At 53.2% G+C, this 27,765-nt stretch overlaps 1 protein-coding gene across 11 annotated transcripts; it reads left to right on the top strand.

The window, feature by feature from the left end:
* Positions 1–620: 620 nt before the first annotated feature.
* Positions 621–24,987, top strand: SLC6A12 (solute carrier family 6 member 12). Of its 11 annotated transcripts, none has more exons than XM_073222743.1 (17): positions 621–672; positions 1,038–1,105; positions 2,939–3,025; positions 5,021–5,289; positions 10,595–10,729; positions 13,466–13,606; positions 14,468–14,555; positions 15,466–15,598; positions 16,883–17,017; positions 18,357–18,460; positions 18,792–19,012; positions 19,649–19,776; positions 20,271–20,408; positions 21,081–21,183; positions 21,837–21,937; positions 22,451–22,621; positions 23,818–24,986. In XM_073222743.1, exons 4-17 carry the CDS (start codon positions 5,070–5,072, stop codon positions 23,959–23,961), a joined length of 1,962 nt encoding a protein of 653 aa, XP_073078844.1. In that variant the 5' UTR covers positions 621–672; positions 1,038–1,105; positions 2,939–3,025; positions 5,021–5,069; the 3' UTR covers positions 23,962–24,986. The 11 variants fall into 11 exon arrangements, with proteins under 11 accessions (XP_073078844.1, XP_073078851.1, XP_073078849.1 ...); XM_073222744.1 differs by lacking the exon at positions 621–672 and adding an exon at positions 3,862–3,940 and having other exon boundaries at positions 809–1,105; XM_073222742.1 differs by lacking the exon at positions 621–672 and having other exon boundaries at positions 810–1,105.
* The last annotated feature ends 2,778 nt before the right edge of the window (positions 24,988–27,765 follow it).

Genomic DNA, 27,765 nt, shown 5'->3' with positions numbered 1-27,765 from the left:
CCAGGCAATCAGACAAGTCCCAGCGATGTGCCTTAGTGCTAAGAGCTCACCTGAGCATTGTTACTGCTTTCTGGGCCCAGACCTCCGCCATTCCAGCCCCTGCTTCCAGAAGACCCACAGCAAACACCAGCCACTCCTCTAAGCAGTTTCAGCGGCCTAAGCAGTTTGCTTTATTGTTGACCCTCACAGTGCCCTGCACAGTGGGCAGTGCTGTCTGCCTTTTACAGACTGGGAAAGTGCGTCTCATATCCTTGATGAGCTGATATATCCAATAAATGACAGAAGGAGGGGTTCAAACTCAGGTCTGTCTGACTGCAAACCTGTGTCCTTTCTAGATTAAGCTCCTTGAGGTAAGCTCTGAGCACTTTCTCTAGGAAAATCCCAGGGAAAGAGTCCTGGTGGTGAAGGTCCAGAGCCTTGCCTTGAAACCACAGAGGGCAGGTACCGGGTGGAAAACTCCAGCGCGTGATTCACCCTCCTCCCGTGCCCGCCAGTGAGGCCAACACCCCTCCCGAGGTTCTCAGTTTCCAGCCTGGGAGTTGGTGGCTCCCACCCCACTGCTCTGATGAGAAGGGGCTGGCCCTGCCCTGCACATCCCATCCCCTTTTTCCTCTAAGCAGCCGGTACTGAGGGTGTGGGGGAAGGGACAAGGAACCAAGGAGGGGAGAAGAGGTCAGTATGAGACTCTAGTGGCTCTGGAGGGGTCGTCTTGGGACACTGCCCACTGGGAGGCAGGGGTGAGATGGAGGTGGGGGCTGGGGACAGAGGACCTGACTTCCTGAGGTTGGATGTTGTAATCCTAGTTCACAAACTTTTGGCCTCAGTCCCTCCTGTTGCCTGTGGTGTTTCTCTGCCCCCTCACTTCCCAACACACTGGTGCACGCTCACTCACACGCTCACACTCACACACAGAGGCACTCCGTCTGGGAGTCCCAGGACGGTGACTGGGATGGAATTCTGAGCTGGGAGGACAGGAGAAGCCCAGGTGCAGGACAGTTTTCCTGTCAGGCCTGTCTCTTTTGGCCTTCTGGTAACAGCTTTCCGGGGACTGACGGGGGACCTGGGCATGGAGCTGAGCTGACCACAGGAGCGGATCGGGGCTGAGGTGAGCAGGGGGTCCAGGGTGGCACCTGTCTTCACAGCCTCAGAGGGGCTGGAGGAGACCTGGGAGGCAAGATGGGGGAAGTGTGTGTGTGTGTGTGTGTGTATGTGTGTGTGCGCGCGTGCGCGTGCAGTAAGGTGGGGTCAGAGGGACATCTGATGTCTGGGAATCCCAGGACAAGTGTGTCCCCTCACCATCTATAGCATCTGCTTGGCTTAGGGACACACTGGGAACGTCCATCAGTAGGGGGCTGGCCACAGGGAGTGGGTGGGAGAGGGGGTGAGCACCTGACTGAGAAGGAGGGGGAAGCAGACAGTGCCCAGCAAGGTGGGAAGAGCAGACAGGAGAAATCTGGGGGCTTTCCTGGAGGCCCCTGGTTCAATTAGGACCACAGGTGAGGGGCTCCTGCCCTTCACCCCTGGTCAAACAGGGAGGGACGAGCCAGGAGCCAGTGTCCCCCAGGAGGAGGAAGCTGCCCCGCTCAGCGGTGCCAAGGAGGTGCGGAGGGGGGAGGCCTGGGCAGGCTGAGCCTGATGGAAGGGGCAGGTGGCCACCCGCTGAACCTAGCAGCCCACAGGTTGTGAAGGACTAGACGGAGCCAGGTTTTGGTACCATGCACACAGGTATGTGTGTGCAAAGGGACGTGACGGAATGGCACCAGTGTGCGTGCGGAAATGGGAACTGGTATGTGGGTGTGGGCTGAAGCCAGGGAGGGGGCGCTGGGGGCTGGGCTCTCCCAGGCTGTATCTGGGTGTGCACCGTACGACACTGGGCCCCAGAAGCATGGGGGGGGGCAGCATTTCTACACTCGGCTGCTCCTCTGCTAGACTGGCCAGGTCTGGGGTCTACATGCCCAGCTCCTGAAAGCAGAGGGAATTGTGGACTCATAGCCTCTTGAAGATTTCCTTGATGGGCAAATGAGCCCGTTGTAGGTATCAGTGCCTTGCTTCTGGAGGGCACTGATGCACAGTGAGGTCCATCTCACGCCTTCATGCCCTGCCCCAGCTTAGCAAAGCAGGCAGGCAGCCTGGGGGTGATGCTAGATGCTGGAGAGGAGACAGAGCTGGGGGGCACCCTTGGGAAGCGGGGAGTGTCCAGAAGTCAACTTGACTGGGTGGAGGGACACAGTGGGGCTGGGGGGAGGGCGGCAGGAGGGTGGGGTGTGCTGTCCTTTAGACTTTTTAAAGTGACTCCTAAAAAGAGATCTCTGTACTTTTTATGTCTAAACTTGTTTTATGTCTAAAATTCTGGACATTTCTTTCCTGAGTCTAACCTGAATCCCTCTTGCCTCGATCTAAGCCTGGTTCCCCTCAACTTGCCATGGGCTGGGCCAGCTCTCCTTGTCACACGCTCTTGCTTTCACTCTGCCATTCCAGTTTTTCGTTCTTACCCATAAATTGTGCTCCTACCAATAGCCCTTTTTAACTCTTTTTTTTTTTTTTAACATGTCATATCAGTGTTGGCTCTTCAGTCCGTGCCCTCCTCTCTCCTCCCCCATCCCCAATGCAGCCCGAGTCCTATGCCCAGTCTGGGCTCTGGGCTTTGCTTTCCCATCCCTCCCTCTCCTCTGGTTTCCCTTCTTTCATGCTTTTCCCCAGCAGGTCTCCCGTCCGACTGCTGAGAACAGCTTGGCCCTGAAACAGCTGCCTGTAGGCTGGGCACAGTCAGGCTTGTCACCTGACCAGCCCTTTGGGGACCCTTGTGCTTGGGTTTGCCCTGAGCTGAGCTATCCTGTGGCTTGGCAAGCAGAAGCAATGATCTCTCCTTTTTTATGGGCCTCATTTTATTCCCTTCCTTCCCAGCACCTCCCTGAACATGGGCCATTCTGTCTTCCAGGGAGACTTAAAGCCCAGAGAGGAGGTATAATTTGCCTAAGGTCACACAGCAAGTAGAGACTCAGCTCTACCACTTTTTATTGTATTGGTAAGTACATTCAAACCATTCAAAAACAGTTTCACTGAGCATCTGCTGGGTATCAAGTCCTGTTCCCTAATCTCTGTGAGCTTCTTTCTTCTTTTATAAAATAGAATCAATAGTAATGCCTACTTGAAAGATTTTTATGAAGATAAAATGTAATAACTTATATAAAGATGTGTATGTTTTTAGTATAGTGCTTAGTCAAATGTTAAGTTTTATTATTATTATTATTATTAGCTAGGCCTGGACTAGACCTTGGGTTTCCTGTCTAGTGTTCTTTTCATCAGTGTTTTTGAGCCCATCCATCCATCCATCCACCCACCCACTTGTCTGATAATGATTCAGGGGCCTTTCCTTAGGGTGCCCAGCTTCCTCCTGTGGCAACACCCGCAGCTACTTCAGGTATCACTAACTTTTCCTCTGGGGCCAAGCTGCCCTGCTCTTTCAACCTTAGGCTCTGGTTCCCAAAGCCCCCGCACCCCCGGGGCCTGGCCCCTTCCTGGGAATCTGGAGCTCTCTCCCCTCCCTCCCCTCCTCCTCTCTTGCACCAGAGGCTGAGGGCCTTTGGTTTCCACTGGGGGCCTCTATCATCTTCCCTCCGGGCTGAGCATGCGATGGCAGCCTCTGAGCAGGTCCTAACACCAGCATTCCCCTCCGACACGCTTTCCCATTCCTGGGATAACCTGCACCCTCCGAGTCACCTTCAAAAATTTCCAGAACCTCAGAGGCCCCTGCCACGCCTTTCTAGCTGACTTGGCCTTGGGCCGTTGCCTGGGTTAAAAGGACCAACAAGTAAACACAGCCTCTTCTTTTAATAAAAAGAATCCCTTGTGTCTCTCTAGAGCCTGGAGGAACATGGAGCCCTTGTCAGCTCCTGGTCGCCTTGATTTCCCCAGCACCCCTCGGGAGCGAGGGGCAGTGGTGGGTGTCTCCCTCTGCAGCCTGGGTACCTTCTCCCGGAAGGTCTCTAGAAGAAGCAGTGGAGGTGGCCTCAGTGACTGTGTGTGGCGGGTAGAGAGGAAGGCAAACAGGGATTCCAGACACAGTGCCACAGTGCTGCAAGAATGGGAGGGGCAGTAAAGCAGAGTGGCCGTGCCGTCTTCCTGGAAGTCCAGGGAGCTCGGGCTCTCTGGGAGCCAGGAAGGGCTGGGGCCTGGTGTCACTGGCAGCACGTCTGGGCCTCCCTTGAGGGGCCACTCTGATCTGAGATGACCATTACCCAAGTGGGAATTGCTCTGGTGACCTCTTTCACCACCAGGATCCCTGTCCAATCTCAGAGAGAGGTGCAACTGAAAGAAAAAGAACCAGGGCTCCTTCGAAGGCCTGGGGTTGGCCCTGGCACCAATCCCAGTCCCCGTCTGGCATGTTCAGAGGCCCCACCTTCCCGGTCCCTCCCAATCAGATGCCCAAAGCTAGCTGGCTCCCATGTTTACCCTGAGCAATCGATCTCCCTGGCACAGGGGTGAGCACACAACTGACCAGGGGAAGACTATGCAGTCACCTTGGCCACAGCTGCCCTTTGACCTCCCATCACCCCTGGAAGCCTTTGATCCCTTCTGGCCTGGAGAAAGGAGGCTGGACCGGTGCCACTCACTGGACACAGAGGCCTGGGGCAGGCAGGCCAGCAGGGATGGCAGCTGGCTGTGAAGATCAGGGGGACTTGGAATGAAAGGGCCCCAAACCAGGATTTTACTACCGGTGTATCCTGAACGGTCTTAGGCAAGTCACTTCATCCACCAAGGCCTGGATTTTCCCATCTGCCATATGTGCAAACTAAGATTTGTTCCCTATTTGTTCTCAGAGTCAGGAGAACAAAGTGTGATTAGGTGTAAATGTCATTGAGAGTCTGGGAAGAGAACCAGTAGTCCAATGATAAGAAACAACATTCCAACAGTATTAAATATTAAAGCAATAGTCCAACAATAGCAAAAGACTAGGATGGTGAAGATGGGTGGTGGGCATGTGTGGGATTGTACAGCCCATTCCCTCTCCTCCCACCAGGGGGTGCCTCCCTCACCATCCTGCCCTGCTCCCAGCTCTGTGGCCTCCCATGGCTACGGACAGGAAAGTGGTGGTCCACGGGGATGGGCCTCCTGCAGTCTGCTGGGCTGCTGAGAATGGAGAGAAGCTGGACCAGGAAGGAGAGGACCAGGTGAAGGATCGGGGCCAATGGACCAACAAGATGGAGTTCGTGCTGTCAGTGGCCGGGGAGATCATTGGGCTGGGCAACGTCTGGAGGTTTCCCTATCTCTGCTACAAAAATGGAGGTGGTGAGTTCATTTTGAGGTAGGCGTGGTGGGGGAGAGCCGTGCCTGCTAGCCAGGCAGCCTGCCTGGGCAAACTCCTGCCTGGGCAGTGCAGTGGAGTGAAAGGAGTCTGCCATGCAGGTGGAAGACTTGAGTCTGAGTTCCAGCTCCACCACTGGCCTCAGTGTGCCTCTCTGTGAAATGGGGATGGTCCCCCACAGGGCTGCCATAAAGACTAAGTGAGCAAGGGGCAAGACCTGGGAGTCTGAGTTTTGAATGGGCCTCTTCCTTACTCTATACAAATGTCAGTTGTTCATAGAGTCATTCATTCTTTCAGCTGGTATTACTCTGGGCCTCTCATGTGCCAGGCACTGTTCCAGATACAAAACAGATCATGTTCTGTGTTGTATTCCAGGGAAGGTGGCAGACCACAGATAAATAAGGAGAATGTGGTATGTCGCACAGTGATGAGTGGAATGCGAGGAGCAAAGCAGGAAGGAGGCATAGAAGTGCTGGGACGCGGAAAGGGGGAGGAGCTGACACGTGAAATAAGGTGACCAGGAAAGCTTTCCTCAAGAAGGTGACATTTGAGCACAGATTTCAAGGAGGAAAGGGAAGAATCTTATGAATAGATCTCAGGTGAAGAACATCCCAAACAGAGGCGCAGCCAGCGCACAGGTCCTGGGGTGCACGTTCAGCAGGCATGTTTTAGGAGCAGCAAGAAGGGGAGTGACAGATGGGGGAAATAATAGGAGGCGAGGACAGAGCACTAGCAGTTCAGATCCTGTACGCTCCGCTCTGAGGGAGAGGTGGGAAACATGGAAGAATTTTGGTTAGAGCAATGATGTTATCTTGCGTATGGTTTTTTTAAATGAAAGAAACATGATTTTGTGTTTATCATTTTTCAGCACTGGTAGTAAAAATGATCAGGAGCCTGTAGGGAGGGGCCAGATTAATCTTTTAAAGTGTGCAATTCCATGGTTTTAGTACATTCACAGAACTGTGCAACTATCACCACAACTAATTTGAGAACATTTTCATCATCCCCAAAAAGAAGCCCCCTCCCCTCCCCATCTCCTCTCCCCACCAGCCCTTGGCAACCACCAGCCTACTTTCTGTGGCTACGGACTTACCTATTTGGGATATTTCAAGTAAATGGAATGATTCATTTATACGAGTTTATTTGTCACTGGCCAGATTCATTTTTGCCATTATTCCTTTTGTGGAAATGATACATGTTTGTTGAGAATTTTGTCAACATTCCAGAAGGATAAAAAGAAGAAACATTACCACTCAAAGATAGCCACTGTTTAGAAAATCCTTTTAAATGCTTTATTTAATTTGATGAATATTTACTGAGCATCTACTGTGTATGTTGTTCTACATTTGCAGACTTACAGTTATTATTACAAACTTGCTTGAGCCAATGACTCACAGAAATAGAAATGGGATTTCTGGGCAGGTCAGGGCTCTGGCACCAAGACTGGGCGCAGGGGCCTGATGCTGGGCCAGACATTAGGTGGGGCAGGAAGATAGGGTAGAGGCGGACACTTATTTCTTTGCCTCAGGCCACAGTTTCATGGACAGATAGGACGTTAGAAAGAGAGCTACCAGTGATCTAGTCTGTCCCCTCATTTCCTGCAGAAGGACACAGAGGCCCAGAGGGCTCGGCGACTTGCCCCAGACCACAGAGCTGGGTGGTGGCCAGCGTGCTGGCCCCCACACCACTGCATGTGCCTTGCTCTGCCATGTGAGGGGAATGAGGGCCCAGGACACAGGCCTTTGGGTTCCCACTGCCCTGCCTCTGTCCCGCCCAGTGGATGTGGCCTGTGTATGTGGGGTGGGGTAGAAGGATAGCATGAACCTTCAGGGACCCTGGCCCGAGCTGGGTCGTCTGTGGAGCGGCAGGACAGGGAGGCACGTGCAATGTAGGCTGTGTCCTGCTCTGCCCCTGAACTCTCACTTTGGCTCGGTCCCCCTAACTACGTGGACACACTGCCATCCTGCATCCTGCTTCCTTCACTTTCATGAGGGGCTGAGAAAGGTCAGGGGTCCCAATCTGGAGTTGCTGGTCTTTGGGGTCTAGGAAAGCAGTATCAAAGGTCCAGGAATTAGTGTCCTTATGTCAGACAACCTAATGGATCCATGTGGGACCACACTGCTCGGACTAACTCAGTGGCAACCTTTGACTTTAGGCTAGAATGTACTAACTCAGTGAGGTAATAGACTTATCTCATGCTGACCATAAGCCCTGGGTGTCCGTGAAATAAGTTTTTCTGTAGTTTTTACTGTAGTATTGAACAACCCCAGGTTAGAGGCATTGACCACCCAGCACAGTAAAAAATCTGCATTTAATTTTGGACTCCCTTGAACCCTTCCCTACAAATAGCCTACTGTTGACTGGAAGCCTTACCCATAACATAAACAGCCGACGAACACATATTTCACATGTTAAATGTATTATATACTGTATTCTTCCAGTAAAGTAAGCTATAGAAAAGAAAAGGTTTTTTCAAATTGTCACCCATCTCCAGAAAATTTTGCCATGTATTTATTGAAAAAAAAATCTGCATATAAGCAGAACTGTGCAGTTCAGCCTGTGTTGTTCAAGGGTCAACTGTACTATATCAATTGTTTATTGGTTAATAATTGGTTAATTGGTTATCAACTGATGACTAATAATAAGTAAATGATTAATTGGCAATTAATTATTAGGTGATAAAAAGTTCTGTAAATAAAAAATTTCAAAAAGGATAAAAAATAATAGTTATTGATCTAATAATGTTTTGGTTATGAAAAAGCAGGGAATCATTAAGCTAGATTATCTTCAAGAAATTAGAATTTTATGAAATTCTAAGTTTCTGGATCATCAGTGACAGAGATAATCAGGCATACCTCGAGCAGAGGGAGGGAGGTTTTAAACAAGCCTTGAATCAGAACCCTTTGGGACATCATCAGGCTACTTGTGTGTGCGGGCAGATGCCAGTAACAGGGTGGGTGGGGCCAGGCTGACCTCCCAGAAGAGGCTTCTGAGCAGCTCATCAGAGGGGGCGCATGTGCAGTGGTTCATAGGCCAGAAACCTAGGGAGAAACCCAGGGATGCAGAACTACTCCCTACACTGCCTCCAAAGGTCCAGGCCTAGTGCTGCCCTTAAAGGGTGGACTCAGCCTGCGAGAGGCCCAGCTCCCAGCCTACTAAGGCCGCCTCATTTTCTGTGGGCCAGAAGGGCAGAACTGAAGCCAGCTCCTTTAGAAATGGCAGGGACCTCCACACAGCCAATGGGAGTGAGCTCATGGGTCATGTGCCCCCACAGACTTTCTGTAAGGTGCTCTCTGGGAGAGCCTGCAGACACATCCCTTCTGAACTCTGCCCCTCAACCTAGCCCCTGCAACTATCTAAGCCACATAAACTGGAGTTGGCGGTGGTACTGGCATTGTGTCTACTCATGTTCTAGCATCACTCAGCATGTAAAAGCAAGCATGCGGCTAAGAAGGACATCAGAACTTGATGGAGAGTTACTGGCTTGCTGTGGCTCTCTAGGGCCCAGAAAGTTCACCCATCCTTCTCCTTTACACTCACATTGTAATGGGAAGTGCAGTCTGGAACAGGAGTTCGGGAGGGCAGTTTAGAAATGCATGTCCAAGACCTTAAAAAAATGTTCATGCCCAAAAGGTAGGAGCAACCCAAATGTCTGTCAATGGATGGATGGGTAAACAAAGTGTGCTTAAAAAGGAAGGAAATGCTGACACATGCCACAGTGTGGATGAATCTTGAGGACGTCATGTAAGTGAAATAAGCCAGACACTAAAGAATAAGTACTATGTGATTCCTCTTATAGGAGGTCCTAGAGTAGGCAAATTCACAGGGAGAAAGTAGAACGGTGGTCGCCAGAGGCTGGGAGAGTGGAGCGTGGGAGTCGGTGTTTAACCGGTACAGAGTTTGAGTGTGTGATCATGAGAAAATCTGGAGATGGATGGTGGTGATGGCTGCACAGCAATGTTCATGTACTTAATGCCACTGGACTAAAATGGTTAAATGGTATTAAAATTCATGTTATGTATATTTTACTGTAAAACCAAATTATGCATCCCCTCTGACCAACCAATTCCTCTATTGGAAATTTATACCAAGAAGCAGATTAGACAAGTTCACAATAGTCTTCATCACAGCAGGGTTTCTAATGAAACTGTCAAAAAGGCCAATAGAGGTACTGAAGAAATGAACAAGGATAGAGGCATGAGGAGTCCTCTCCAGCCACTAAAACAACAATGTGCATGTACACCCACTGATACCATGAACATGATATATTTAAATGATTATCAAGTAGTATGCCGTAGGTTCCCATTTGGGCAAAAAGGGAAACACATATGTGTGTTTATAAGAAAACTGGAAGGACACACACTACCTTTGCCTTTCTTTCCCTTTTTACTTACATTTTTCCTGCGCAGTGATACGATGACTTGAGAGGCGTGATGCAGTGGCTACGCGCATGGACTCTGGAGCAGACCGCTTGGGTCTGTACCTCTGTGTCCTCATCTATGTCTCAGTTTTTGAATCTTTAAACTGGCATCAGTCTCCCATCTGCAAAATGGTAGTAACAATTGTATCTACCCCGTGGGAGTTGTTCTGTGAGGATTTCAGTGTTAGTGAAGCAGTGGCGCCCAATTAGTGCTGGGTGTCATCACTGTGCAGTGAGCACTACACCCGGCTGCGGATTCACCGCTGATGGGAGGTGCGGTCTGAGCTGCTGAGGGGGCAGTGTGTGCGGGCTTAGGGTTGGTTCAGTCTGTGCCTCTAATTCGCTGGATGTCTTTGAGCCCCGGCCTAACCATAGGGCTGCTGAAAACCCAGTCCCCAAAAATCTGCCTGAGCGAGGAACGACCCCCTGTGCTGGGAGCCCAGTTAAGTCAGAGTTTGGTGGAGGGAAGAAAACCTGAGAATCATTAGAAGGAAAATAACTTTTCCAAGGTGTTTCTGTTTCTTTTTCTTTAAAATATAACTCAATAATTTAATAAGCATATCAAATTATACAGAGTATGCTTTTCTTCCAAAAATACTGAATTGACTGAATAGATTTGTGAAGCACAGTGAGAAACTATAGTGCCTATGTTAGGATTTCTGCTTAAATTTTCATTCATTTCCTTTCAAGGTCTTTCCCACCCAGAAAGGGACTCAGATGAAACTGTGTACCTGTCCCTGCCTGTAGACAGGAGGAAGCTGACCTGGGCCCTGGGAGGGGTGAGGCCGGCGGCCGAGGGTGGGGCTGCTAGAGCCCAGGTCTCAGGGGGCCTTGGCCAAAGCTCAGGCCCCGCCTCCCCCTCCTCCCAGGAGCCTTCTTCATCCCCTACTTCATCTTCTTCTTCACCTGTGGCATCCCGGTGTTCTTCTTGGAGGTGGCATTGGGCCAGTACACCAGCCAAGGGAGTGTGACAGCCTGGAGGAAGATCTGCCCCCTCCTCCAGGGTGAGTGCTCCCTTGCCCTCCTTCCCCAGCCCCACCAGGCCCCCATCCCTCTGTCACCCTCCATCACCATCTTCTTCATTCCTCCCCTCTCATCCTGTGCTAAGTGTGTGGGGGTCATCAGCCTTTGTGGGGCCCAAAGCTTATCAACCCTGGGGAGGAAGGCCCTCCTCAAGAAAGAAAATACAAGGTCACCAGTGCATAGCTAGGTGCGGACTTGGAAGGTGCCCTTGCAAGGGAGGAGCCCTGAAGCTTCATCTTTATCAGCTTAGTGGAAGTGTGTTCCTGTGCTTGCGGGTGGGGCCCCAGATGCGCCTCCAGAGCATGTGATAATATGGTGATGATAATGCCTCACATCTATGCAGCCCTATTAGGTGCTAGGGTTCATTTAAGAACTTTACATACATTTCCTTAGCTAATCCTCCAGTAATAACTCTATTTGTTAGATGAAAATAACTCTTGGTTATTTGTACATAAGAGAAATGAGGTCATTGTCTAAGGATTAGAGCCCAGGTGTACCTGAGTGGAAAGTGCACGCTCTTTCTGACCTTAAGGGGTACATTTAGGGGCAGCTCCTGATCCTCTTTCTGGAGATCTGTCGGCACTAATGTGAGCAGCTGGGGTGTCCTTCTGTCACCCCATGTTTAGTTGATTAGGCCAGAACCCTGGAGCCCCATTGGAAAGCCAAGAGCCTCCTTGTCCCTGAGAGGTTCCTTGTATGTTTGAATGGAGAGAGGACTCCTCCCCTCCTGCCAGTCCCTAAGGAAGCCCCAGGGACCAGGCCATCTGGGAGTGCTGCCCAGCTTAGGAGGATGGATGCACAGGACATGATGGGGGAAACAATGACCAGTGGTTGGGTATGTAGGGGGAGGCAAGGCTAGCCTGGTACTGATTCCTCTTGGGGCATCTGTGGCACCCCTGCAGGGGCAGCAAGGGGCTGGACAAGTGAGGCTTGGCCCACCTATGTTTGCACTGAGTTCTGGGTGCTGCAGGAGGGCTGTGGCCTCAGCCAGAGCACACAGTTTCTGGTGTTCTGCTCTGGACCCCAACAGTAACCACCCATTGGGTTCTATCCGTCTGTCCAAACAAGCTCACGGTAGCACAAACATGGGGTGGCCTCCCTGGCAGATGCACTTAGTCTCCCAGGGGCACCACTGCCAGGGTGGGCAGCACGGGCACTGGATGGGGGCTGGGAGATTGCTGCTCCTAACTTCCATTCCAAGTTGAAGAGACCCCAACGCCTGGGGTCTCAGAAAGAGGCTCACTCCTGGTGTGTGCACCTGTGTTGGTGGGCCAGTCCAGGCTGCTTACTGCCTGCTCTCTCCAGCCTGGCTGCCCCTGCCCCACATGCCCTCTCCCAGCCAGACTGTGCACAGTGGGCACAGAGGAGACACACCCTGTGCTCGCCCACACCCTCCCCCCTCAATTTACACCATGACACCAGCTCCCTGCCCTCAGAGCTGGGGCCGCCCGCTCCTCCCAGACTGGCACCCTGCCTCCTCCTGCCCCGCGTTTCTAGGTGGTGGGGACAGGCGGGAGGCTGAGGCACAGCACATCCGGGGCGGCGCCAAGCTGCGCACAGTGGCCCCTTGTCCGCATGAGTGCACGCCTGTGTGCTCACTAACCCTCCCGGCTCCCCAGGAGTCGCCTCGCCACCAGCAGCTCCAGCCACCTCCCCTCCCCAGGTCCAGCCCGAGGTTGTCCGGGGTCCCTGCCCGCCTTAGCCGGACACTTTGCGGCTTTTGTCCCCCAACGGCCTGGATGCTTCTCAGGGGCCCCAAAGCAGGAGCACCCTCCGGCCTCCCGGCGAGTTTGCCAGGCCAGTGGGACCAGACATCGGTGTGTGTGTGGGGGGGGGGGCTCGCCTAACCAAACGGTGGTTTTGTGGACAGTCTGCATCGATTCTTCGACCTGCCCGGGCTGCTGGGTTGTTTTCCCCAACAGTCCTTCATTAAACACCTCTTGGGCCTCGAGTTCCCGGGACGCAAGACAAACCAGTGGACGCTGCCCCCGCCCCCGCCCCCGCCCCCGCCCCCGCTGCTTCCTCCGCGGACCCCTGGCCGCCCCACAGAGCGCAGAGAGCCGCAGGGAAAAGCTGCGCCCTGCAGGCGGAGCGGGTGGCGGCGCCCGCCCGGCAGGTCCGCCCCGAGGGGGCCCCCGGGCGCCCGGTCCGCCGTGCCACGCCCGTTCCCGCCCCGCTGCGGGGGGGGGGCCGGCGTTCTGGGCCGACTCAGGCCCTCGGCTCTGGACGGCGGCCGCTTCTCTCTCCTTGCGGGTTCCTTCTGGGCTTTGCTCCTACCCCGAGACCGATGCTCACCAAGATTTCTCTTCTTACTCCTTCGTTCTTCCTGCCCCTTTTCTTTCACAAGTAAGGCTTGACTGTCACAGAAAACGAGGGAATGCAGATAGACAAAAAGAACAAAAAAGTGAACTGAAATCCCATCACCGGAGAACCACTCGTTAATTTTTAGATGTTGATCCTTCCAGTTTTCTCATTAAAGAAAAAGACATGCATTCAAGTGTGTGCTATAAAAATGGGAGGACAAGAACAGTGTTCGGTAACTTGCACTTCTCAGAAAAATGTGCTGTACGTGGCTTCTCGTGCCCGTGAATAAACCCTGCAGGTTCTTTGCATGGCGTCCGATACTCCACCCACAGCTGGCAGCGCCCTTGGGGCTCTGGGCTGACGCTGACCTCTTCGGTTCTCTTGTTGCCCCCACCCCTCCGGTGCTCCTGAAGGCATCGGCCTGGCGTCCATGGTCATTGAGTCCTACCTGAACGTGTACTACATCATCATCCTCGCCTGGGCCCTCTTCTACCTGTTCAGCTCCTTTGCCTCTGAACTGCCCTGGACGACCTGTACCAACACCTGGAACACAGGTAGGCATTGTTCTGGCCCTGCCATGGGGCCTCTCCCTAGGGGCTGGTGCTGGGCGAACAGTGATGGAGCGCATGGTGGAATTTGCCTCAAAGCCATGCCATGAGGGCTCGGAAGGCAGTTGTGCTGGCTGACCCTTCTGTGGGACTTGACCTGGCCCACCCTTCTGTGGCACCATAGACCAGGCGCTAGGAGAACCGAAAACCCAGTGGGACTGGGAATGTCTTGTGTGACTGCATGTTATCACCACTCCCCATCCACTCACTTAAGAAGTGTGTCCTTTGTGCCTACTATGTGCTGAGCTCTGCCGGGTGCTGGATGTCCAAGGGAGAACACCAGCCTTCACGGGCTATATGGTCTGGTGGACAAGTTCACAAAACAGTTACAAAGGCGACAGGCGGGGAGGCCCGAACTGGGGGCTGAGGGACAAGAAAGAGCCCCACGTAGGAACAGCATTTTGCTGGGAGAGGAACAGACCAGAGGACTCCATCCATGTGCCCATGCAGGCTGGGGGAGAAGTGAGGGTGGGATGGGGAGAAGGGGCAAGTGAGGACAGTGCTGTCCACACACAGGGGCAGACCTGGTCACAGGTAGGTTGTGGGGAGGCCAGAAGGGCAGCCGACTCACTGGAACAAGAGCAGTACTAAGCCCATGGGCAGGGGTCCCGTGAACACCTGAGCAGCCAGTTCCGGACCCTCTGGAAAGTGGAGGCTGCAAAGGAAGCGCTTGGGCCCGGGCATGGTGGGGGCCTCCAGGCTGCGGTGCCAGAGGGTCGGGAGACTAGGGTGTGAGGGTGTCTCTCCCATATGGCCAGCTCATGTATACCCCTGTTCCCCCTGCCCCCACCCCCTTGTAACCAACAGAGCATTGCATGGACTTTCTGAACCGTTCGGGAGCCAGTGCGGTGACCCCCTCTGAGAACTTCACCTCGCCTGTCATGGAATTCTGGGAGTAGGTGCCGGGCCTGGATGCCAAACTGCGGGTCCCTTGAGCAGAGGAGATTTGGATATCTGAGGCCTGGGACTTGGGGTGCAAATTTAAGCCTCTCTGTGCATGCCTTCTAGCACTTATCCACCACCCAGGACCCACACATCACTGAGATATGAGAGAACACCCACACGTCTACCCTCACTTGTCCACCTGCTGTTACACCATGTCTACCTGTGTCACACATTTATCCACGTTAGCTTGCATCTCTCCATGCCTGACCACAGCCTTGCGCCCACCCACACCCCACACGTCCACCTCCCTTCCCTCATCTCCTGCCCATGTCCACCGTGCGGTAGCTTGAGACTGGCCAAGGTGGGAGTGTTTACAGCACAGAAGTTGGCAAACCCTACATTCCATGCCCACCTTCCCACAGGATTGCTCACACCCACACACACACCCATGCCCACATGTGCCCACCTCATTCTCACACATGCACTTCCACCTCCCCCATATACCTCTTTGGGTACTAAGACACATTCGGCTCCTCCATTTGATCACACAAACTCAGCCCGTCAGCCTGCATATGTAAAAATTCACTCTCTTTATGGTTTTTCGTACATTCCCTATCACTCTCCCTCCTCTCCCTCTCCTGCCTTCTCTCTGTCTCTGCGTGACAGAGACAGCTGCTGGATGAGTTAGAAAGACAGAGATACCCATGGGATCACGTGCTTTAGTCTCCCAACAGCCAGGGAAATGCAGACCACAGGTGGGACATAGCGTCACCATGGAGAGGGTGGAGTGGGGCAGGAGTCAGGGGCGCCTGCAATAGGAGATATGTGGGGTCAGCTTGAAGAATCAAGAAGTTTGATGACAGAGGCAAGCTGTCTCCATCAGCCTTTCACCTGGTGGTTTATTTTTTCCAATCCTTCAGGAGACGTGTTCTGGGCATCACCTCGGGCATCCATGACCTGGGCACCCTGCGCTGGGAGCTGGCGCTGTGCCTCCTGCTCGCCTGGGTCATCTGCTACTTCTGCATCTGGAAGGGGGTCAAGTCCACTGGCAAGGTGAGGCGTTCCGGCTTCTGGTAAGCTCTCTGTGGCCCCCAGGGTCTATGGGGTAATCCACAGGGTGCCCTGGAGAGCTAAAAGAGAGAACAGTATAAGGATGAGCACAGGGGAAGTCATAGAGGGCAGGATTTAGCTCAATACAAGGAAAGACTTTCTTTTTCATTGTGACTTTAAAAGAACTGTTTACATCAGTAATATACAGAGCAAACTAAGAAACATAAAAGTACCACTGTCAGAGCTGATCTCTGTACGAGTCATCAGCATCATGCAGGTGGGATCTCCTGATCCTTGTAAATGTGCTGTTTGCTTTCCAGTTTCCTTTATGTGTATGTATGTGTGTATCTGCACCTATTACGCATGTGTAGTATGTAGAGAAGATCATACACTCCTGTGACTTGCCTTTTGCGTTTAACAACACATCCAAAGTTTACTATGAATGAATGAACAGAACTGCCTTAGAGTTGCTCCCTCATTGAAGGGGTGATTTGATTGGTGTTCCCAATCATCGATGAGTTTCCAGGCATTGAAGGGGTTCAAGCCAAGAATGGACAGCAGGGTTTGTTGTATGTATAGAGTTCAGATTGAGCATTATTTCCAGCTCAGAGCATCTGAGATTGATGCTTTATGCTCTGAAAGCCAGGAATAGACAGCGTACCCACTTCTCTGGAGACTGTTCTGCCAGCAGCCTCCCCCTTCCCTGGATTGCTGTAATACTAATAACAGCAATAGCAACAGTAATGGTAAAACCAGTCATAGTAACAGTATACAGTGCTGCTGCCTCAGGGGACAAGCTGAGCTTGGTGCAAGCAGAGTGGAGCCCCTTAGAGTGTCTCCAGTATCCCAGAGCTCATGCTCCCCAAACTTGAGCCTAGAAAAGTGTCCCCACGGATTGCTGTACAAATCTGCCCACCCTCTGCCTAGTGAAGGGAGTCCCGCACTCACTGGGTGGCATGGGGAGAACAGCCAGGATGAGGGATTGCAGGCAACTGAATTCTGGATGTGAAAACAATCTTTGAAATGCAGATGGGCACCCGTGCCCCCACCCCATCCTTCCTCCTCCCCTGCCCTGCTGATGTGAATCACACACACTGCTGAAATGTGTGAAGGGAGGTGTGGAAAGATGCTTGTGCTCACCTCTCAGATGTCTCTAAGAAGGTGCTGGACACAGCTTGGGGTGGCCCTGCTGCCTGGGGAGAGGTGACAGAGGGCCACTACACACTCCCTGTCACTTCCTGGCTGCTTGTCCCCATCAGGAATGACCTCCACCTGCTTCCCACCCAGGTTGTCTATTTCACAGCCACCTTTCCCTACCTGATGCTGATCATCCTACTGATCCGAGGCATCACCCTTCCGGGAGCTTATGAGGGCATCATCTACTACCTGAAGCCGGATTTGCTCCGCCTCAAGGACCCCCAGGTAGGTACTGTACTGGGGACCATTTTCCTAGATGACTCACGCCCCAAACCAGATCTGCACTTGTGAAAATCTTATATTGCTTTGCTCTTTGTTTAAAGGCAAAATTGCCCACTGGAGAAAAATTAGGTAATAAGGAAGAAAATTATGGAAAAGGACCTAAAATCTCTTGTAATCCCACCACTCAGCTATAATCCCTATTAGTATTTTAGTACATTTCCTTCCAACTTTTTTTCTAGCTGGTTTTAACACAGTTGAGACAATTACATATAAAGACATATCTTTTTTCCCTTAAATCACACTGTAAGCATTTTTCATGTTGTTACTTGCACATGCACTCACATAATGTGTTCTCTGTGCATCATCCATCCATTCAGGCATTCAGCCAAGATGTACTGAGGACCCACTGAGTGTCTGCAGTGTTTGCACAATCCCGGAGGGCAGGGGACAGACACACAGGCTCCTCTGAGCACTACCCTGGGGCAGGTGTCCTCATCTGCCCAACTCTCCCCACTTCTTGGTTATTTAGGTCACGTAGTACTTTCAACACTTGTGTATATAGCTGAAATGGACACCTGTATTTAAGTCTTTGACCACATCTCTGATTATTTCCTGACAGTAGTTAGATGTGAATCTCCTAAGTGAGTGTGCACATTTTAAGGTACCTGAAATGTACTGGCTTTAGAAATACATAGACTTTCACTGTCAGTGTTAGAAGGGTCCCTGAGAGATTTGATAATAATTTATTTTAATCTTTGATAATTTGATAGATCAAAATGGTATCATTTTCTTGTTCTAACTGAATTTTTTTTTTTTTTTTTTTTTTTTTTTTTTTTCTATTTTTTTTTTTTTTTTTCTTTTCTTTTTTATTTTTTTGAGAGGGCATCTCTCAACCACTCTAAGGTTGGACATTTTCACACGAATTTATTGGTCATTTGTCCTAAGACTTGTCAGAGTATATTCTTTGCCTTTCCTCATGCCCAACCCCCCTCCCTGGTGTTTTTTTCTTTGCATTTCAATGAAGTGGGCCTTTGCCTTCTGCCTCGGAGCTCTGCCCTGCAGAAAGGCCTGGCCTTCTCTGGGTGTAGCCACAGGCTGTGCCTCCACCTAAGGCTCGACTGCTGTGCACTCACCTGGCGCCTACAAAGTGCCCACAGAGCCGAATTAAAAATGGACCTGTCGGTGAGAAGAGGAGCCGTGTGGGTGGAGAGCTGGATATAAGGAACCGTAGGGCCCACTGGGCCCAGTCGGTTCAGCAGGCGTGGGTCAGTCTGGCGGGCCCTGCTCCAGGCCCAGGCAAGCTCCCTCCCAATCTCCCTACTATTTTCTGGGGGTCTCGTAGGTGTGGATGGACGCAGGCACCCAGATCTTCTTCTCCTTTGCCATCTGCCAGGGGTGCCTGACTGCCCTGGGCAGCTACAACAAGTACCACAACAACTGCTACAGGTGAGGGGGCCCTGGGCAGCCTGCCTGCCCACGTTGGGGGTGGGGCCTGGGGAACCTGCCCAGGTTAGAGGTGGGGGTGCCCTGGGGAGCCTGCCCAGGTTGGAGGTGGGGGGCCCTGGGGAGCCTGCCCACATTGGAGGGGGGGCCCTGAGGTGCAGACTGGCAGTCGGGGGCCTAGGCCTTCCCCTTGTGTCATCAGGGGCTGTATTGTGTCACACTGACTTGTTGGGTTCATTTCCCAGACTGGATTTCCACCCTCTCCTCGATTTGCCCGCCTGCTCCTTTTCTTGGCTTTCTCGCTCCATTTCTCTCCTCCCACTTCTCCCTGAAGCTTCCTTTTGCCCTGTACCCACTTACTTTTTTTGGGTCCCCCAATGGTGGAATTCTTTCCCTCTTCCTTCCTGTTTCGCCTCCTTTGCTGCCGCAGGGACTGCATCGCCCTCTGCTTCCTGAACAGCGCCACCAGCTTCATGGCGGGCTTCGTGGTCTTCTCCATCCTGGGCTTCATGTCCCAGGAGCAGGGCGTGCCCATCTCTGAGGTGGCCGAGTCAGGTGGGTGCCCTGCTGTCTGGGACCCGAGGGGAAGTCGGGGTCAGAGCACAGATCCCGCCTGTAGAAAGGCAGGGTCCCAAAGCTGGGTGACTCAGCTATGGGTTGTTGGGGTGCTTTGGGGAGGCAGGCTGGGGAGAGGAACGTGGGCGCAGGGCCACAGCTGCATGTGGATGGACTGGTCACCGAGTCAGGTGGGTGCCCTGCTGTCTGGGACCCGAGGGGAAGTCGGGGTCAGAGCACAGATCCCGCCTGTAGAAAGGCAGGGTCCCAAAGCTGGGTGACTCAGCTATGGGATGTTGGGGCGCTTTGGGGAGGCAGGCTGGGGAGAGGAACGTGGGCGCAGGGCCACAGCCGCATGTGGGTGGACTGGTGGCTGAGTGAACGCAGAGCAGGGTAATGGGTACCACCCCCTGCCCTCCCAAGCTGCTGTTGCTACACACTCACCCACACACTCAACTTGCACACTCATACCCACCACACCCACACACACTCAATACATGACTCACATGCTTCTATACGCAACACACATCACATGAGCACATGCACTCACACCCACCTGCACCCCATGCTCACACACTCACACGCATAGTGCCCCCAAAAGTCTCCTCAGGGGTCGTGAGCACCCCTGTTTACCAGGTGTGTGCCTGGCAGGCCCCGGTCTGGCCTTCATCGCGTTCCCTAAGGCGGTGACGATGATGCCCTTGTCCCAGCTGTGGTCCTGCCTCTTCTTCGTCATGCTCATATTCCTCGGGCTGGACAGCCAGGTGTGTCAGCCCAGCCCTCCCCTCCCCGCTCCAGGGACCCCCTGGCCAGCTCCCACGTTCCCAGGCATCCCCCCAGCTCCCTTTCCCCTGACCATGCATTCCGAGCCGCACACTGCCATCCAGGGCTCTACCAGTGGGGAGCCCAGCCCTCGAGGTCCTCTTCTGTGAGGAGTCGCCTGCTATGTTCCCTAGGCCTGACCCCTGCCCACATGTGGACACCTCTCCTGCTGTCCCTCCAGCCTCCTTCCAGCCATTTGGCCCAGTCTGTCCAACACTGCCCCCAGCCTTGGGGACAGAACATATCTCCCCCCTCCAGCCCTCGCTGCTGGGACCCTCTGTGGTGGAGATGTGGCTGAGGGCAGGGCTGGCCTTGCACCCTTCCCACGCTCCTGGGCGTCCGCATGGGTGGGCATGGTGAGGGCAGCCAGGGTGGGGCCATGCTGGGCAAGCCCAAGGGCACTCCAGCTTCTCATCCCAGCTTCCCTCCCCTGTAGTTTGTCTGTGTGGAGTGCCTGGTGACTGCTTCCGTGGACACGTTCCCCAGGCAGCTCCAGAAGGGCGGGCGGCGTGAGCTCCTCATCCTCGCCATTGCTGTCGTGTGCTACCTGATGGGGCTCTTCCTGGTCACCGAGGTGAGCAGGGGCCTGCGGCCTGCAGGCCCCTCTCAGAGCCACACTACCCCCTCTGCTGACTGGGGGTGTGGGCCCCGCCCTCTTCCTCACAGGGAGACTGCAGGCCGCAGGGCGGGGATGCCTGTACTCATTAGCTCTCCTTTGGCCCCGGGTGACCAAGCAGGCTGGCTGAAGCAGAAAGGGGAGGTTTTGGTGTCAGGAGACTGAACCGTCCAGGCATGGTTTGGTTTCAGGTCTGGCCAGATCAGTCCACTCTAACGACGTTCGTGCTGCCCTCTTTCCTGGCTCCCTTTCCTCTGCTGCCTCATCCTTAGCCAGATGTCCCTCTGGATTTCAAAGAAGGCTGGTGGCTCCAGGCTTGCCTTCTGCCACCCAGCTGACCCCAGAGAAAAGAGTGGACCCTTTTCCTGAGCATGTGGCAAGTGTCTGGCCATGGCTCCTCCTCAGGCTGGGGCAGGGAGAGGAGCATGCTGAGGGCGAGGCAGTGTGACTCCCAGATAACGGGAGCTGGGCTGTCCACCACAGTTCTCAGCGTCCTTGCAGATGCCCGAGACTGTTGTCCTGCTGTTAGGCCTGAAGGCAGGGCAGGCAGGGTGAATTCCTGTTAGACACAAGGGAGACTCCGGCGGTCCGGCCCACACAGAGGCCTCAGCTTTGTCCCCTCTTCCGCAGGGCGGGATGTATATCTTCCAGCTGTTTGATCACTATGCTTCCAGTGGCATGTGCCTGCTCTTCCTGGCAGTGTTTGAGGTCATCTGCATCAGCTGGGTGTATGGTACGTGGGGTGGAGGGGGCCGGGGTGGGCTAAGCAAGAGCCTCTGGGGTCTGCCCAGAGTGACCCTCCAGTTTCTATGGGTCTCTGTAGGACCAGCCTAGTTCTTTTTACTGGACAGTTTCTGTGTTGCTGGGAACCCATTCATTTCTCATTTGGAAGGTAGAGCTGACATAAGGACAAAACCAGTTCCCTTGAAGAGTGAGAGCAATTATAAATAGCGGTGCCCAGTGTTTTGATACAGAAGCTGCCAGAGAACCTTCAGCAGCTTTCTGGCCATCTAGCCTGCTATGCTTGAGCACTGGGATCATTTCTATATTGCCATTTCTGACTTGAGACTGAATCCATCTCTGCACAAACAAGATGTGTATGACCACTGAGCTCCACTCCAAACCCCCTCCTCTATGTTAGCACAGGAGGGTCTTTACCCCTGGATAGCGGAACAAGAGATCGCACTGTGGTGAGATGACTCTCTCTCAAGGGCACCCAGCTTTTTGGCGGCAGCCCCTTCTCCATCCTCACTGCCTGCCCTGTGGCTGGGGTGCCAGGGACACGTCTCATCCTCACCCAGGTCCCCCTCACCGGGTGGGGGAGGGCACAGACCCAGGTGCTGCCCTGCTCCCATTCTCACACTCCTCGCCCACCCTGCTGGGCAGGGGCAGACCGATTCTATGACAACGTCGAGGACATGATTGGCTACCGGCCATGGCCCCTAGTGAAGATCTCTTGGCTCTTCCTGACCCCTGGACTTTGCCTGGTAGGTGCCCACCCAATGGCCCCTTACTCCCCCTGCCTCCAGAAGACCCCAGGGGTTGGGGAACAGGGTGCCTGAGCTCTGGCTCTTTTTCTGCCTCCCAGCTGCCCTGGGCCCAGCGTTGAACCCCCTGCCTATCCTGTCTGGGGCCGTCTCGTCCTTCCATTGACTTCACCACTGCCGTCCCTGATTCCAGCTCCTGCCCTATCCTTCCCCACAGTACCTCCACCCAGCTGCCTGATTCTTAGTCACTGGGGCCTGTCTGTCTGTCTGCTTGGATCTTCATCTCCTCCCCAGTCCCTGTTCAACCCCCTCCCTACTTCCTTTATACCCCCTCTGGTCTCAGTTCTCCCTGACTTACACCTGGCCCAGGCCTTGCAGTGACTTTTACCATCCCACCTCCTAGATGCACTGCAGTATAATTACCTTGTCCCTGGTCTTCTGGATATTTAAGTAGCTGAGGAGAGGGATTCAAGGGCCCTCTGTCTCATCTGCATCCCCTCTCCACCTGCCTAGGCCACCTTCCTCTTCTCCTTGAGCAAGTACACACCTCTCAAGTACAACAACATCTATGTGTACCCTCCCTGGGGATATTCTATCGGCTGGTTCCTGGCGCTCTCCTCCATGGTCTGTGTTCCGCTCTTCACCATCATCACCCTCCTCAAGACCCAGGGTTCCTTCAAGAAGGTAGGGGCCGGGGAAGTGACACACTGAATGAAGATACTGGGAGAGGTTAGATTTCAGGTAGGATCTCGTGGCTGGAGCCCAGTTCTGAGGGTGAGCAGCTCTTTGGTCTAATGGAATCTTAAAGAGAAGGGTTTTTGAAGATCAGTCCAATGGTTTCATTTTCAGAAAGGTTCAAAAATCCTAGAGCCTTCAGAATCTGACTTCTAGAAGATCATCTGGGCAAGTTAACCAAGGGTAAACTGTCAAAATGTTAAGGCAAAACTAAGTAACAAACAAGAACATAAATGTGCCCAGGCACAGAGGTTTATAGTGCAGATTCCTTGTGCTTGGGAGACGGATAACCAGCTATCATGGTTCATTCCACAGACTGTTTCCTGGCTTCTTTTCTTAACACTGCCTAGGGAACCACATACAAAAGGCTTCTTGATTAGAGTTTATGGCCTTCCTGGAAGGGAATATACAGCCAGTGTCCCACAAAAACATTACGTTTATAGAACTCTGTCTGGCCTTCAAGTAACAAAAAACCCAACTTACAATAAGCAAATTGGCTTATTTTCTTCTTACATATTGAGAAGACCAGAGACAGGGTATGCTGGCATTTAATTCAGCTGCTTAAAGCATCTAGAGACCAGATCCTTCCTGTATTTCTGTACTTTCTTCCTGAGCATGTTTTCTTTTCATCATCATTTTTATCACCTCATGGTCACAAGAAGGTTGTCATGACTCCAGTCATCACATCTGCATTCAAAGCAAGAAGGAAGGGGAGGAGATGGCACCAATGACAATATTAATAGTAGTACTACTACTAATAATAAAAAAACAGTGGACACTTATTGAACATATAAAATAATAGCAATAATAAGATAGTAATAATAACAAAATTAGACACTTATTTGTCACTTAGCCTGTGCCAGGCACTATTCTATTATTATCCTCAGAAGAGCTAAATGGGTTGCCTAAGATTGCACAGATAGTCAGGAATAGAGCCAAGATTGAGACCCAGGCAGTTCACATTTGCAGTCGCCATGCTATTGCCTCTTCCCTCTTCCCAAAATATTTATTCATTTATTTTCTCATATTGCACTCAGCTGCTCCCATGAGCCTGTCTCTGTGCTGGGCCCTGGGGGTAGAGACAGTAGAGAGCATCTTTGCTTATCTCACCACCAGCACCCACTCCCCTCCTCTTCTCTCCACAGCGCCTGCGACAGCTCGTCACTCCTGACCCCAGCCTGCCACAGCCCAAGCAGCGCCTGTATCTGGATGGTGGCACTGGCCAGGACTGTGGGCCCTCCCCAGTGAAGGAGGGACTGATAGCTGGGGACAAGGAGACCCACTTGTAGGATGTGACACAGAAGCCACGTGGCTACTGAGCCAGGAACCTCAGTCACAGTCTCCCTCTCTCCCCAGTGGACAGCCTTCACCTCTGTGCCCTCCCACAGTCCTGCTGGGAATCTCTGTGATGTTTGTGGGCACCCTCAGCAAGAAGCCAGACTCCTCTCCTCTCAGCTGAAGCAGCTCCTCCTGGTGGACTAAAGATGGTCCCCTGGGACAAGCCATGCTGTAAGGCACCTCCCTATTGGAACACACCATTTTACTTATCCAGGAAGGTGGTCTTTTGGAGTCCACTATCTGATTATGATGCATTACCTGGTGCAGGAGCTCCCCCCAGGGGGATGTCCCTGTGAGAACTTACTGTATTTGTGCACTGGGAGGGCAGCGCCAATTCGAATACATCCCATGCTTGGATTCAGACAGCCCAACAGAGCATGCTGTGTTGGATGGGACAATGGAACACACCACATTGGATCCTGACATTCCATTAGAGGGTCCTTCACTGGGCTTAGCATTCTGGAGTCCATGGGGAAGGAACTAGAGAAACAGCCAGGAGGGAAGCCTTCACGGGCCATCATTGTCTTGAGTTGTCCTGGAGGAAGTCTCCGGTGTCCCTAGCTCTAGCCCTAGTTCCACATGCTTCTTGCAATGTTGTCTTCACCTCACAGAGTGTTGGAATGAAAGGACCTAGAGATGATCCCTAGACTTCACACCACATGGCATTTTATTCTCCTTGTTCCCTGTCCATGACAGACATTGCCAGTAGATCACAGATTCTCTCCCCCCTCACAGTTCTTCCAGATACAGTGCTCCAGGCAGCTCTGTTTGCCATCTGCTTTTCTCTGAACCCCTCACTTCATGAATAAGAAAACTGAGAACGAAAGAGAAAAAGTGACTCAAGTTCACACAGCTTCTCAGGGCCAGAGTTATGAATAAAACCTGGTCTCCTTGTTCTGAGGCCAGTGTTCTTCCCATTACACCATCCTGCCTTAGTCAACAACATATATGGATTGCCTACCACTGTGTGCTAGCTTTCTTTATCTCGCCCCATTTGTGGCCAAGTGTGCTATTTAGGGTGGAAGGGAGAGGGGTCCCCTCTGTGGAGGGGCAAGCAGTTTTCCCCAGATGGGCATCCCCACCTTGGCATTTCTCTGCCAGCCCACACTCCTCTGACCAGATTTCCTCTCTGGATCCTTTAGTTCTTACCACCATTCATCTCCCCTCCCATAGTGGGTACCTTGGAGTCTTTGAGAGCCCCCTGGCCCCCGACAGAGGGAGAGGTGCGCATGTGCCCTATGTCCCTACCAAGTCACACCAGGTCCCTCTCTGGCTGGGGAAGGCTTCCTGGAGGAGGAAGGCGGGGCTTGGGTAAGTACTATGTTCTTGTGTTCCAAAAAGAAGAGAGGAGAGGAGTGGGAGAGGGGTGGGCCACTTCAGGACAGTCTCCTGGGGCACACCTGGGAGCTGGAGGAAGGGAAGCCATCTGCAGTGATGCAGGGATAGATGTCACCCGGAGACACTCCCAGGGGCTGGAGTAGAAATCTATGGTCTGGCTAGGAGGAGTTCCTTCGCTGAGAGCCTCCGGGGCAGTCAGCAGGGCACCCACCATCCTGCACCAGCATTAGGGGATCAGCTTGTGAGAACAAGTACCTGAACCCACTGGGCATAGCAAATGTCTGGACTCCTGGTTCCGGCGGTACCCTTATGCCTCCTTATAGACTGGTCTGTGCACCTGTGCTCAGCTTTATTAGATTAATTAGTGGGCAAAGAAGGAGGTCAGGGAGAAAAGGACGGAGAAGAACTGCTTCAGCCAGGTTGCTCTCCTTCAGGAGTCAGGGACCTGGGGGCCTGCATGGTGCTCTCTGCTGCCACCTGGTGCCAGATGGTAGTAATGCCTCAGACCTCCTGAGCACCTTTCACCTGGGACAGGCTGAGCATTTCTCCTTCTCTGTGTAAACTCTCACCCTCTGGAAACTAAATATTTCCTACATCCTCCTCCCCATGCTCCCGAAGGGAATCAGCTTGCTTTGGGGCAGCCCAGCTGCAAAGGACCTGGTTGTGAGGCCCCCCAGGCTTCTCAGCCACCTGCCACCCCCCCAGCGTGTGCCACATTTATAGCCTTGGTGCTTTCGGCCTGGAATACATATAGTTGCATGGGTGTGAACACTGGCAGGGTTCTGGCTTTCTCCAGATCAATGGCCCCAAGTCTCACAGTCTCCCTGTCCCTGTGCACTGTTCTCAGAACTCCGTTGCTCTCCCCATCCCCCCTGGCCCCACATATGTTCCCCAGCGCTCGCAGGGGCTCCAGATGCCCCGGCTTTAAGCTCACACAGCCTGTCTGGAAGGTGTCTGCTCCGACACAGGGATTTCTGGTGGCAGCTGCCTACAGCTGCTCTTCTGACTGCCTCTTCCAGCCCTGGCTCCCAGTACAGAGCCTCCGTGGTCCCTGAGTCAGAGGGATCCGGATGGGGCAGGCTAGGGCTGGAGGGCACAGAGCATCAGGGAGAGGGACTTCAAGCCAAATCCATAGCTCATGGGAACCCACTCATACTAGGTCCACATCGTGGGCAAGGAGAACAGTCTGACTCTTTAAAGTGCCCAGAGCACTAATTCAGGTGTGTGTGTGTGTGTACATGAACATGTATGCATGAAGAGCAGGTGTGGTGTTATAACTTGCGGTCTGTTTTCATCTCACCTCTTAGACTGAATTTTAAGCTGATACACTGATCTGGGAGCTATGATTTGTTTGACCACTCTGATATTTTTTAAAAAATAATAATTTTTTTCAGGTGAATGCCCTTAGGCATCTCCAGGACCTCTGCAGACCCTCTGATGCTATTATTAATCCTGGGTCAGTTCCGCCTCCCACCCAGGCTCTTTCATTCCCCATTGAAGGGTGCTGGCTAAGTTTCATTCCAAAGCTAGATCTGCAGTGGCATCCATGGCAGCCCCCATAGCAGAGTGGGCTCCAAAGCAAAGCGATGTAGTAGGAGTCTGATGTGTGGGTCACTTCTGCCTCCCAAGCCCGCCCGCTGTGTGCAAGTCACCAGCCCTTTGCCCTTACTTTGTGAAGAAGCACGCTCATCTGCCTGGCACTTCCCCACCCTGTGAGGCCAGTCCCTGCTGTCTCGGAGCCCGCGCTTTCCCTGGGCCTCTGTCCCCCCAGGCTGGGCTTCCTGGGCAGCCAGCCCCCACAGCCACTGCTCCCTTGGGGGTGCCGTGCCCGCTGCTCCCCTCCTCCTTCCTCACTCCCCTTGCCGAGGCTGGGCCTAGGGTCTGGCCTCCTCATGGACTCTCACCTGCCAGCTGCTCCCTGGCCAGGCTGTGGCTGCCCCACACAGCTGAGGAGTGGGCTCCCGTAGGCTCGGCACCCTCCGCCCCTGCCTGGGGCTGGGAGAGCTCTGGGGGCTGAGGGTCCGTGAGTTCTGCTCAGACTGGTGAGTGGACCTCCCACTGCAAGGTGGTGGTCTGTGCACCAGGCTGGAGGGCACCCGACCCGGGGAACCTGTCCCTATCCAGCCTGCTGTCCTGCTCTCACAGCTCCCCATTCCCACCATTCAGAGGCTCCTGAGAGAGGGCCTGGCTCTGGTTTGGGACCCCCAGGAATTACCTGGGCTCCGCTTCCAGCTCACGTTCCAAGCCCACCCTCCGGTCGAGACCACCTTGTGGCAGACCCTCAACTTCAGGTCAGGGTTTCCTGTCTTGCTGTCCCTGTGGGCAGGAAGCATTAGCAGTGGCCTTCCATCTGTCTGCACTGCTCAGTGCTGCAGGTTCTCAGCCACTCCAGTCAGAAGTACCCACCACGGTGGGAG

Source organism: Manis javanica, chromosome 15 (assembly GCF_040802235.1).
Source record: "Manis javanica isolate MJ-LG chromosome 15, MJ_LKY, whole genome shotgun sequence".
Classification (NCBI taxonomy): domain Eukaryota; kingdom Metazoa; phylum Chordata; class Mammalia; order Pholidota; family Manidae; genus Manis; species Manis javanica.
This window is presented reverse-complemented; position numbering and strand designations above follow the sequence as displayed.

Excerpts from the sequence above, each read along its gene's own strand:
- SLC6A12 (XM_073222743.1), top strand. The coding sequence starts at position 5,070 with ATGGCTACGGACAGGAAAGTGGTGGTCCACGGGGATGGGCCTCCTGCA. Across the intron at positions 5,290-10,594 it reads CTGCTACAAAAATGGAGGTG|GAGCCTTCTTCATCCCCTAC; the intron begins GTGAGTTCATTT and ends CCCTCCTCCCAG. Across the intron at positions 13,607-14,467 it reads TACCAACACCTGGAACACAG|AGCATTGCATGGACTTTCTG; the intron begins GTAGGCATTGTT and ends TGTAACCAACAG.